The 13,182-nt window shown below is 46.1% G+C and overlaps 1 protein-coding gene across 2 annotated transcripts in view; it reads right to left on the reverse strand.

Moving 5' to 3' along the window:
* The window catches only part of LOC120050043 (filamin-C-like), a 94,655-nt gene extending 82,040 nt beyond the window's left edge, over nucleotides 1–12,615 (reverse strand). For both annotated transcript variants that reach the window (XM_038996654.1, XM_038996653.1), the window contains exon 1: nucleotides 12,312–12,615. In XM_038996654.1, the coding sequence (XP_038852582.1) occupies nucleotides 12,312–12,603 (292 nt within the window). In that variant the 5' untranslated portion in view covers nucleotides 12,604–12,615. The remainder of the gene's footprint in view (nucleotides 1–12,311) is intronic.
* Between the last annotated feature and the right edge of the window lie 567 nt (nucleotides 12,616–13,182).

Here is a 13,182-nt window from a genome sequence, read left to right on the forward strand (position 1 = left end):
AAACATGTTATCAGTCATTTTCCCCCTCCATCTTGTTCTTTCCCCTGCTCTGACCTCACAGCACCCCCAATGGAACCTACCCTGTTCTGTGGGAGGTGAGGAGAGAGGCCTGCGCCTGGATAAAGTGAAGATGAATAAGGGCTTAGATCAGGCAACACCTTAGGGAGCAGAGGGAAGTAGAGTCAGGGTCAGACCTAGCAACCCTGTAGGGAGCAGACTTGAGTGAAATGGATTAAGGGGTCAGATTGTTGGGCTGCTAACAGCAGCTGTGCCTGACACCAACTGCCCCAGAATCCACTTGGCGATTTCTCAGGGTTCTAAGAAGTGTGTGTGTAGACAACAACAAGTTGTTTATTTAGCATGGAGGGCACTCCACATACACTAGGATACATTATACTGTGTGTAATGCTGGTCTATTTTAACAGCATGACAGACATTGACAGGGGACCTTAATGGTGACGTCACTGAAACAGGGCACAATGTAACCTTTCAATGAAACTCTACCTATCTGTTTTTCTGTCTCTCTCACTTTGACCAGTCAGTTAATAGAAGCTACTGCTCTCTGTTCTGACACTCCAGATGTGAGTGACTCAGTCTACGCAGACACACACAGACACACACAAACACAAACCCCCCACACACACACAAGCACACACAAACACACACAAGCATACACAAACACACACAAGCATACACAAACACACACACACATTTAGATAACCTACCTTTGCCAGGCACCACAGCACTGGATGTTAGGTGGATCCAAACCCAACCCGTACTCCATTCTCAACTCCAGAATTCTCTCCCCCCCTCTCTCTCTTTCTCATCCGTTATTCTTCCCTCCATATTATATCCCCCACTGTGTAATCCTGCGGTCCAGATGGGTTAATCCTGATAACCTGTTTCCACTCGCAACGATTAGGTCATCACAGCTGTCTTAAACATTGAAATTGTGGAAATGTGGTTTGGAAACGTTTTGTTGCTATGGACACTGACCGTTATCTATGTTTATGGTGCCAAGTCTATGTGGACAGAGTAACAAACAAAGTGATGTACTGGAAACTCATATACCCAAACATCCTCACAGGAAGCAGGTGGCTGTGTCACTGCCTGACATTTAACATCACCATCATCAGGACCCCTTGGATTAATCCCGCTCGTCATCAGTGAAAAAACTTTGTGGCTAGTCATAATAAACATGTAATGAATCGGGTTCAAAATATCTAATCCCAACCAACCTTGTGATTTTGGCTCTCTTGGCTGGACTCAAAGGAACGTCTACTGTCTGGTAGGTCTGTCTGTTAGAAACGTCATCTCTGGAATAACACATTGTGTTTAACCATTCTCGCTCCCTGACCATCTCTTCACTCTTCCTTGTTTCCACTCTTCTCTTCCTGTCCATCTCTCTGTGTCTCCCCTCTACTTTATCTTTCACTCCACTCTTAATCTCTCTCTCGCCAGTGGAAACTGCTCTGTGGGCCTCGTTTGACCCTGGCTGTGGTGCCGTGCTAAAGCTTTTACGAGCAGTGCCTTTCGGAACATTTTACTTGTGGACGGACTTCTTCCTCTCACTATGCTCCTCCTCACGCTTCACGACTCACGCAGACCACTGAGATGGAGAGAGGAGAGATGGTGAAAGAGAGAGAGAGAGAGAGAGAGAGAGAGAGAGAGAGAGAGAGAGAGAGAGAGAGAGAGAGAGAGAGAGAGAGAGAGAGAGAGAGAGAGAGAGAGAGAGAGAGAGAGAGAGAGAGAGAGAGAGAGAGAGAGAGAGAGCAGGCAAACTGACCATCTGTGCCACTGAGAATGAAGAGGAGACAATGGATGAATTCTACTTTTAAGTGATAATGCCTGAGAAGCTGGTGTTTGAAGGATTTTGGCACGGGTGTTGTCAGGCCTTCGTCTCGAACCTAACAACAACGGCTTCGAGGGCATTATCACTTTTATACAATGAGATTCCAACATATTCAAATAATGATTGACATATTTTTATAAAAAAATAAAAAAAGATTAATTCATTCACACTACTGTATTTCACCCTCCACGAGACATAGTCCAGACACAAATCTAGGGTTGATACCCAAGCCGGCTGGTCCTTCGTTCTATCGGTCCGGTTGCTAGAGACGTTGCCCAATCGTTAAGTCTTTTTGTTCTAAATCTATGGACGCGTCCCAGTCCGTCGTTCAAAATGTTCCCTTGCCATGATAGCTGGCAACCTTCTTATCCCTTGCTTGCTAGCTAGCCAACTGGCTAACACAGTCACGTCAAACAGTGCAACCAGGACAACAGCAAAGTAGCTGCATTTGAGTTTGTTTAAGCTGTTTTCTAATGATTGTTTTTTTATACATCCATAAAAATGAGCTAATGATGTACGATTTCGCCTGGCGTAGAACATTTGCTCTCTCGCCAGCCTACTGTTCAGAAGAAACTGAAGCTGGAATGACAGCAAACTAGCTGCATTTAGAGTTTTTCTATAGACATTTCTTTGTGTGTATGCCAGTCCGCCTGTCTCGTCCCGACACGTTCATTACCATAGGACAGATGGAGAATGAATTTCAATATGATGCAAATGTCGGAGAGACAGACAGCAAGGTTATTACTAATCTCCGCTGTTGAAAACCAATTGCTAGTCTAAAAGAAATGGGAGATCATTTCTAGATGCTTTTTACAGGGAAGATCTAGTATATAAATTGCCTGGCTGAGATGATGAGACAGTGGATTGCGCAGTCACTTGGAACAGAGTCAATAGGCATTTCAACGTTATAGATTTAGCCGGTGGTGACTTGTGGAATAGACACCAGCTGGACTGCGGTTTTAGCCAATGAGCATCCAGTATTAGACACATCCGTTTTATAATCTCATATACCTGCACTTCTGCTCAGGTTCATTGAATCCAAAGACGGAATACAGAGCATATCCTCAGCCTCCTCTGATAACCAGTGGAAATAGACAGTACATCAATGCAATATTCACAGCTGGATTACTGTAGATACATGGAAATATGTGTTGTTTTAGCCAGAATACTACATAACACAGCAAATTGATTGTTACACCAATATCAGTTCAGGGGTTCTCAGTGTGAGACTGATATTGTCATTTGATTTGATGTGCTTCCACCCCATTAATAGATCTTACATATAGCCCATTCAATTCCCTCTACCCAGACTGCAACACTAAACACATGGCCCTCTAACAATGAGGCGACATATTCAACTGGCTGTTGAAAAGCTGGACCTTTTCCTAAGTCCTCTGTATCTAAATACTGTACACGACACAAGAGAAATGGCTGGAAGTCTATGGGAGGAGAAACCATATAAATCCAACATAGAGGACTTCCTTTATAAAGAAAGATATTAACAGGGGGTGAGGTGTTTTGGGGGGAGGTGGTGGTGGGGCTGGTGGAGGTGGTGGTGCAATCAGAGTTATTCTCCTCTCTTGGCTAGCCAGAGTTGCTTATCCTTGGTGGCTGCTAGAGAGGTAGGTTGTGTGGGATGTAGGGGAGGGGTGATTGGGGGGGGGGGGGGGGGGGGGGGGTTCTGGACAAGCTCGGACATTCTTCTGAGCTGACTGCCTCTGACACATGCTAACAATTAGAGATACTGTTGTAGGGAGAGAGGGAGGGTGAGGAAGACAGGGAGAGAGGAAGAGAGTGAGAGAGCGAGAGAGAGAAGGTAATGGAGAGAGGAAGAAAGAGAGAGAGGGAGAAAGAGAGAGAAAGAGAGAGAGAGCGGTTGAGATGAAGAGACAGAGACGAAGAGAGAGAGGAGAGACAAAAAAGATGAGGAAAGAGAGAGAGTGGTCTCACTCACTTCCCTCAGCTCCAGTAAAGTAAGATAGCAGGGAAGGATCTGCATCAGTTAATACTTCTACTACCCCATAGGGTCTACTACCACAGAGCCTGAACACTGTCTAACACCAGGAGACCAGGAGGTAACTTGGAACCTCTCAGAGTGTTGGGGTAACATTGGGGGTAAGGTTACATTTTTATCACACACACCAGAGACTTGCTGAAGGAGTGAGAGCATCAACGTAAGAACTGGTCACCACCACCACCCTTTCTCTCTCTCTCTCCATACTGCTCTCTCTCTCCCTCTATAATCCAGCTTCTATCCCCCTCTCTTTCTACCCCATCCTCTCCCTGCACTCTCTCCCGCTCTCGTTTTTTCTCGCTCTCTCTCCATACTGCTCTCTCCCTCGCTCTCTCTCCATACTGCTCTCTCCCTCGCTCTCTCTCCATACTGCTCTCTCCCTCGCTCTCTCTCCATACTGCTCTCTCCCTCGCTCTCTCTCCATACTGCTCTCTCCCTCGCTCTCTCTCCATACTGCTCTCTCCCTCGCTCTCGCTCCATACTGCTCTCTCCCTCGCGCTCTCTCCATACTGCTCTCTCCCTCGCTCTCTCTCCATACTGCTCTCTCCCTCGCTCTCTCTCCATACTGCTCTCTCCCTCGCTCTCTCTCCATACTGCTCTCTCCCTCGCTCTCTCTCCATACTGCTCTCTCCCTCGCTCTCGCTCCATACTGCTCTCTCCCTCGCTCTCGCTCCATACTGCTCTCTCCCTCGCTCTCTCTCCATACTGCTCTCTCCCTCGCTCTCGCTCCATACTGCTCTCTCCCTCGCTCTCTCTCCATACTGCTCTCTCCCTCGCTCTCGCTCCATACTGCTCTCTCCCTCGCTCTCGCTCCATACTGCTCTCTCCCTCGCTCTCGCTCCATACTGCTCTCTCCCTCGCTCTCGCTCCATACTGCTCTCTCCCTCGCTCTCGCTCCATACTGCTCTCTCCCTCGCTCTCTCTCCCTCGCTCTCTCTCCATACTGCTCTCTCCCTCGCTCTCGCTCCATACTGCTCTCTCCCTCGCTCTCTCTCCATACTGCTCTCTCCCTCGCTCTCTCTCCATACTGCTCTCTCCCTCGCTCTCTCTCCATACTGCTCTCTCCCTCGCTCTCTCTCCATACTGCTCTCTCCCTCGCTCTCGCTCCATACTGCTCTCTCCCTCGCGCTCTCTCCATACTGCTCTCTCCCTCGCTCTCTCTCCATACTGCTCTCTCCCTCGCTCTCTCTCCATACTGCTCTCTCCCTCGCTCTCTCTCCATACTGCTCTCTCCCTCGCTCTCTCTCCATACTGCTCTCTCCCTCGCTCTCGCTCCATACTGCTCTCTCCCTCGCTCTCGCTCCATACTGCTCTCTCCCTCGCTCTCTCTCCATACTGCTCTCTCCCTCGCTCTCGCTCCATACTGCTCTCTCCCTCGCTCTCTCTCCATACTGCTCTCTCCCTCGCTCTCGCTCCATACTGCTCTCTCCCTCGCTCTCGCTCCATACTGCTCTCTCCCTCGCTCTCGCTCCATACTGCTCTCTCCCTCGCTCTCGCTCCATACTGCTCTCTCCCTCGCTCTCGCTCCATACTGCTCTCTCCCTCGCTCTCTCTCCCTCGCTCTCTCTCCATACTGCTCTCTCCCTCGCTCTCGCTCCATACTGCTCTCTCCCTCGCTCTCTCTCCATACTGCTCTCTCCCTCGCTCTCGCTCCATACTGCTCTCTCCCTCGCTCTCGCTCCATACTGCTCTCTCCCTCGCTCTCTCTCCATACTGCTCTCTCCCTCGCTCTCGCTCCATACTGCTCTCTCCCTCGCTCTCTCTCCATACTGCTCTCTCCCTCGCTCTCGCTCCATACTGCTCTCTCCCTCGCTCTCGCTCCATACTGCTCTCTCCCTCGCTCTCTCTCCATACTGCTCTCTCCCTCGCTCTCGCTCCATACTGCTCTCTCCCTCGCTCTCGCTCCATACTGCTCTCTCCCTCGCTCTCTCTCCATACTGCTCTCTCCCTCGCTCTCGCTCCATACTGCTCTCTCCCTCGCTCTCTCTCCATACTGCTCTCTCCCTCGCTCTCGCTCCATACTGCTCTCTCCCTCGCTCTCGCTCCATACTGCTCTCTCCCTCGCTCTCGCTCCATACTGCTCTCTCCCTCGCTCTCTCTCCATACTGCTCTCTCCCTCGCTCTCTCTCCATACTGCTCTCTCCCTTGCTCTCTCTCCATACTGCTCTCTCCCTCGCTCTCGCTCCATACTGCTCTCTCCCTCGCTCTCGCTCCATACTGCTCTCTTCCCCTTTTCTCTCTCTGTCATTGCTCCCCACCACATAGCACAGTCATGTCAGAGACCCATTACAGAACCACAGCATTTAGCCTTGGATAGTGATACAGGAAACACATACACACATCCACACAGCTACTACTGGAGATACCGCAACTTTCCCCCCTGTTAAATTCACAACTATGATGTGAACCCACAATGGGGTCAATCATACCGCAGTCAAATAAAACGACCAACCAATCAGAGGGCCCCGCTCAACTTCTCTGTTTCTCTCATCAGGACTGAGTCAGAGAGAGGGGATGGAGAAAGAGACAGAGAGAGAGAGAGAGAAAGAGAGAGAGAGAGAGAGAGAGAGAGAGAGAGAGAGAGAGAGAGAGAGAGAGAGAGAGAGAGAGAGAGAGAGAGAGAGAGAGAGAGAGAGAGAGAGAGAGATGTACTCATTCATCAAAGAGCAGAGTAAGTTCTAACTTCGTGAGTAAGCGGAGGTCCATCTAATGTCATAAGGATGGTCTGTTTGAGTCATAATGTCATAACGGATAGTCTGTTTGAGTCATAATGTCATAACGGATGGTCTGTTTGAGTCATAATGTCATAACGGATGGTCTGTTTGAGTCATAATGTCATAACGGATGGTCTGTTTGAGTCATAATGTCATAACGGATAGTCTGTTTGAGTCATAATGTCATAACGGATGGTCTGTTTGAGTCATAATGTCATAACGGATGGTCTGTTTGAGTCATAATGTCATAACGGATGGTCTGTTTGAGTCATAATGTCATAACGGATGGTCTGTTTGAGTCATAATGTCATAACGGATGGTCTGTTTGAGTCATAATGTCATAACGGATGGTCTGTTTGAGTCATAATGTCATAACGGATGGTCTGTTTGAGTCATAATGTCATAACGGATGGTCTGTTTGAGTCATAATGTCATATACTACTGTGTCTTAGTGACGGGAAAAGGGATACCCAACTCTTCAGCACCCCCACCTAAAACCCCCCTCAGCGCCAGAGGTCTCAGTCATATTTTCCTCGCCCCATCATACCCTCGTAATTTCCCTCTCCTCTCTCCCGACCCCCTCTCTCCCGACCCCCTCTCTCCTAACCCCTCTTATTCTCCCCACTTCCCTGCCTCCTCTCTTTTAACTAACCCTTCTTTCACAGTCCTCTCCCCCGCCCCCTCTCCCCGTGCCACTCTGGGGCTGTATGTGGGTCTATTTTAGGCGCCTGTTAGTGGAGGAAGCCCAGAGCCCCAGAGCTCAGCTGTCTGCCCATCAATCAGCTGCCCCCTTCCCCAAATGAGTGAAGCTGACCTGGGCCAGGCTGGCCCCTCACTGCCCCTCCAGACTACCAGACTACCAGACAACCAGAGAGCCGGAAGGCCAAACCACCAGAACCAGGGGGGAGGGGGATATCAGTCTGAAATTCCTGTGGCAGTAACCTTTCCCGTACTTACTGAACTTCAACTCTCCAAGTCACACACTCCGTGACACACACTGACTTCCAAATCTCCAAGTCACACACCCTCTAGTCTTAATTACCTGCCTGCTGGCATCCATGAGTGTGTGTGTATCATGTGTGTGAAGGAGTAAGACAGAGTGAATGAGTGTGTGAGTGTGTGTGTTCTCCCTCCAGCTCTTCTGTTACCCAACACTCCCCTCCACCCCCCACTGAGAGAGAGAGAGAGCCATGGCAGGTGCCCTTCTGGAAGGATCACTCTTATCACCAATGTCACTCAGCCACCCTGGTCTGGCCCCTTCCCAATGACTCTGTCTGCTTGTTGACCCATTTCCCCCTTTATCACACTGCATCCTGGGTAGCCCTAACAGATATTGGACCTGATAACCCCTCAAAGCTGACCCAATTTCAGTTTGTCCTGAGGATGGATCAACAACATTGTAGTTACTCCACAATACTAACATAAATGACAGAGTGAAAAGAAGAAAGCCTTTACAGAATACAAATATTCCAAAATATGCATCCTGTTTGCAATAAGGCGCTAAAGTAATAATGCAAAAGATTTGGCAAAGAAATTAACTTTTTGTACTGAATACAAAGCATTATGTTTGGGGCAAATCCTACACAACACATAACTGAGTACCACTCTTCAAGCATGGTGGTGGCTGCATCATGTTATGGGTATGCTTGTCATCGGCAAGGACTAGGGAGTTTTTTAGGATAAAAAGCATTGGAATAGAACTAAGCACAGGCAAAATCTGAGAGGAAAACCTGGCTCAGTCTGCTTTCCAACAGACAGTGGGAGACAAAGTCACCTTTCAACTGGAAATAACCTCAAATATAAGGCCAAATATACACTGGAGTTTCTTACCAAGATGACATTGAATGTTCCTGAGTGGCCTAGTTATAGTTCTGACTTAAATCGCCTTGAAAATCTATGGCAAGACTTGAAAATGGCTGTCTAGCAATGATCAACAACCAACTTGACAGAGCTTGAATAATGTTTTTGAGAATAATGGGCAAATATTGTACAATTCAGGTATGCTACGCTCTTAGAGACTTACGCAAAAACAGTCACAGCTGTAGTCGCTGCTAAAGGTGATTCTAACATTTATTGACTTAGGGGCATGAATACGTATCTAATAAAGATATATTACTGTTTTATTTTTCATAAATAAAATAAAATATCATAGAGTTTGGTCAAAGAGGAAGAAAAAATTGATTTTTTTATTTTATTCATGACCCTGAGGAAGGCACAGTGACGCCGAAACATTGGTAAATACCCATTAAATTGCTGGGAGATTACACATGGAGTGTGCGACTTTCTTTATTTTGATAGTTTATAATTCATGAAAATTGTAACAGTAATATATCTTGTGTGGATCCTTGACAGAAAAAAGGATAATTAAATCAATTTGAATCCCATTTTGTAACATAACTAAATGTTTAAAAAGTCAAGGGGTGTGAATACTACCTGAAGGCACTGTATGTGACTGAAAGGAAACAAAGTGTAAAATGAAGAAAACAACAAAGGCTAGAGTGGGAACTCTGATGGCTCTTCACATTTTTTTTTACAGTAGTTTACTGGCAGATAGTTAACTGTGAGTTAGGGTTAAAAAAAATACATACTGTAAAAAAGATACATATCATACCTTTTTTTACAGTAATTTACAACTGGTAACTGGCTGCCAGTAAATGATGGTAAAATCAACAGGATTTTTTTTACAGTGTACCACAGAACCTCTAATCATATTGAATGATCCAGTAGCTGGGATCTGACTTGTCAATCTTCAGGTATTTCATAGTCTTTGGTGGTCTTTACACCGTTAAAGCAGTTGACACAAGGACAGATCTAACACAAACACACCTAAGGCACTGCTGAAACAACTGCTGTGTGTGTGCCAACCCCTTACCATCCCATCCTGTTGCCAAACCTGTTTGCAGTCTGTTTGGCTGTTGGTAGGCAGAATGAATGGCTGTTGCCATGCTCTTATCAAGAGTTGGCCAACACAGCCACAACACATCAGCACAACAGATGTTGACAGCAAGGATGCTTTGGTGTGCCGCCTTTTCTCATGAACCTGTTTTAGATTCTGAGAATAAATATTATAGCATTGATTAGTTTTAAGGCAGAACGCTCAGCCAAGGATCATTATGGGGCGGCAGGTAGCCTAGTGGTTAGAGCGTTGGACTAGTAACCGCAAGGTTGCTAGATCGAATCCCCGAGCCGACAAGGTAAAAATCTGTCGTTCTGCCCATCTGCAGTTTACCCACTGTTCCTAGGCAGTCATTGAAAATAAGAATTTGTTCTTAACTGACTTGCCTAGTTAAATAAAGGTTAAAAAAACATGTTTTTCCTTAGAACCACATATTCTCTGAGCACAAGGTGCATTCATAAATCCCTGTTATAATGTTCAGCAACAGAGGAGCCCTCCTCAGTCTTAACAATAGACTACTGTCTGTCCTGCTGGCTGCTGCATCATCATCATCATCATCATCATATGCCACCAGGGGTCTTTTCATAGTCCCCAAATCCAGAACGAATTCAAGAAAGCGTACAGTATTATATAGTGCCCTTTTTGCATGGAACTTCCTTCTATCTCATATTGCTCAAACCTGGTTTCAAAAAACAGATAAAGCAACACCTCGCGGCACAATGCCTCTCCCCTATTTGACCTAGATAGTTTGTTTGTATGCATTGATATGTAGGCTACGTGTGCCTTTTATGTATGTAGTTCTGTCCTTGAACTGTTCTTGGCTATTGATGTTCTGTATTATGTCATGTTTCATGTTTTGTGTGGAGCCCAGGAAGAGTAGCTGCTGCTTTTGCAACAGGTAATGGGGATTCTAATAAAATACAAAAAAATACCTAAAAATCATCATAATACATATTAGATCCAGTTAGGGACATCAAGCTGAGCCCCTGTCTCTCTGATGTTGTTATTAGTTCTCCAAGAACAAATCCTACATCCTGGAGCACTGATTCTAAAACATTACATTACAAAACATTAAGAACACCTGCTCTTTCCATGACATAGACTGACCAGATGAATCCAGGAGAAAGCTATGATCCCTTATTCGTGTCACCTGTTAAATCCACTTCAATAAGTGTAGATGAATGGGAGGACACAGTTTAAAGAAGGATTTTTAAGTCTTGAAACAATTGAGACATGGATTGGGTGTGTGCCATTCAGAGGGTGAATGGGCAAGACAAAATATTTATGTGTCTTTTGAACGGGGTATGGTAGTAACACACTGCTGGGTTTTTCATGCTCAACAGCTTCTCGTGTGTATCAAGAATGGTCCACCACCCAAAGGACATCCAGCCAACTGTGGGAAGCATTGGAGTCAACATGGGTCAGCATCCCTGTGGAACGCTTTCGACACCTTGTAGAGTCCATGCCCAGACAAAATCAGGCTGTTCTGAGGGCAAAAGGAGGGGGATGAACTCTACAAGGTGTTGAAAGCATTCCACAGGGATGCTGACCCATGTTGACTCCAATGCTTCCCACAGTTGTGTCAAATTGACTGGATGTCCTTTGGGTGGTGGACCATTTTTGATACACACGAGAAACTGTTGAGCGTGAAAATCCCAGCAGCGATGCAGTTCTTGACACACTAAGTGCTATGTGCCTGGCAACTACTACCATACCCTGTTCAAAGGCACTTAAATATTTTGTCTCTGCCCATTCACACTTTGAATGGCACACATACACAATCCATGTCTCAATTGTCTCAAGGCTTAAAAATCCTTATTTAACCTGCCTCCTTCACTTCGTATACACTTATTGAAGTGGATTTAACAGGTGACATCAATAAGGGATCATAGCTTTCACCTGGTCAGTCTATGTCATGGAAAGAGCAGGTGTTCCTAATGTTTTGTACACTCAGTGTATATACAAATAGCCAGATATATACAAATGCTTTGTAGACTACTTGTTACTGATTCATCTTTAGTGCACATATTTGAACACATGAGATAGAGATGCCAAATCACTACATCATTCAGAAGCAACTATAAAGCCATTGCCTAATCCAAATTGGAGACCATCCATTCGATGAGAACGCTCGAAATGACTCATTCAGTATTTCATTTCATGAACAACAAATGACAGCAGCCAAGTTGGTTAAACCAGAGATTGTAATGACTCTCAATTGGCAGTATCGTTTCTAATGGGACCATGCATGAGTTACACAGTAATAACACACAGGGATCCAAAGGCATGCACCGAATCCAGAATCTCTCTGTTTCCCGGATCCAGCTGAAAGCAGTCTTTATCGGGCAGTCAGAAAAGGGACATTTCTTGATTGGCGCATCCTGAACACACCGCGCCGTTGTCTGGTCCCTCTTACGCACAGAAGTACATATCGACGACGTGCGTAATTTGCGTCAAAAAGTACAGTGCATTTCAGTTATGCACTGTTTATAACGCATGCAACAACAGTTATGGAGAAGTGTATACAGTGAAAACACAACTCTGATCAATATAAATATGGAACAATCAACAACACAACTAGGAATACGTTTTACTCTAATAAATAAAAGGCTGCATTGCGCATTACTTTTCTATAAGATCAAAATGTGTTTCATTCATTTCATAAGGAGAAATCAATCTCAGACTCGTTCCCCTGACTTAAATACGCCCTCTAACCAGTAACGGCATCCTCAAAAGTGGCTAGCCCAGACAGAGTAGACAAAGCATCAACTTTCAACATGTTCCGAGAAACCCAACCATTGCGCTATATCGGTCCTAAATGCAAACACCACTTACCTATCGATACCAGCTTTATGTGTTCTCTCTCCAAGAATTCCAGCGCAACGGACACATTTTCCAGTTTCATTTGTCTGAAGTTAGGTCTGGCGTGGTACTTTCTGTACATTTTCTTCTGGCTCAAAACCTCCAGAAGACCGATGAGCTTGAGCCCGTCGGTCAGGTCTTTCTGTAGGTCGTTGATCCGCTTGTTGAGGCACTTGAGGTGCTCGTTGCACCACCTGGTGAAGGTGTTCTGTTGGATTTTCTTCCAGGGCGCATCCTCAGCGAGGTCCTTCTCCGTAGCCGGCATCTCTTCCTCGTCGTCCCCGTTGTCCGTACTCTGGTAGTACTGCGGCGGCTGCTGCTGCTCGTAGTACGTATTATTGCTCATCATGTTGTCGGTTTCCGTGCCCTTTTTTATACCACAATCAGTGGGGCCAGTGTGTGAACGTTACGGCACGCAAGGGAGCGCGGAAAGAAATTTAAAAAAATGTTTATTGCGGGCCAGTGCCAAGCTTGCCGTGAAAAAAGTTATAAAACTAGGAAAAATATGAAAGAAAGAGTAAGCGAGATGTTCGTTTGTACTTGTGATGGGAGTGGAGCTTGTCAAACCAAGCAGTCTGTCAGTGGGATGATTAATTAAATAATCCGTTTATCGTTGCCAACGTGGACGATCTCCTGGCTTTAAATTTATCAGAATAGTGAAAAAAGTGGTAGCTGCATCCTAATAGACACCTTGGCACGGAAGAAGAATAGACTGTAGGAAGATGAAGGCGTTGTCTGTGGACAGGACCGCTAGTAGCCCTACGAAGTCGGCGGCGGCAGCCTGCTTGGTGATGTCCGTTACACTTGAGTAGCTAAATGAAGCTCTAGGCAGGACAGGTTTTTA

Source organism: Salvelinus namaycush, chromosome 6 (assembly GCF_016432855.1).
Source record: "Salvelinus namaycush isolate Seneca chromosome 6, SaNama_1.0, whole genome shotgun sequence".
Lineage (NCBI taxonomy): Eukaryota > Metazoa > Chordata > Actinopteri > Salmoniformes > Salmonidae > Salvelinus > Salvelinus namaycush.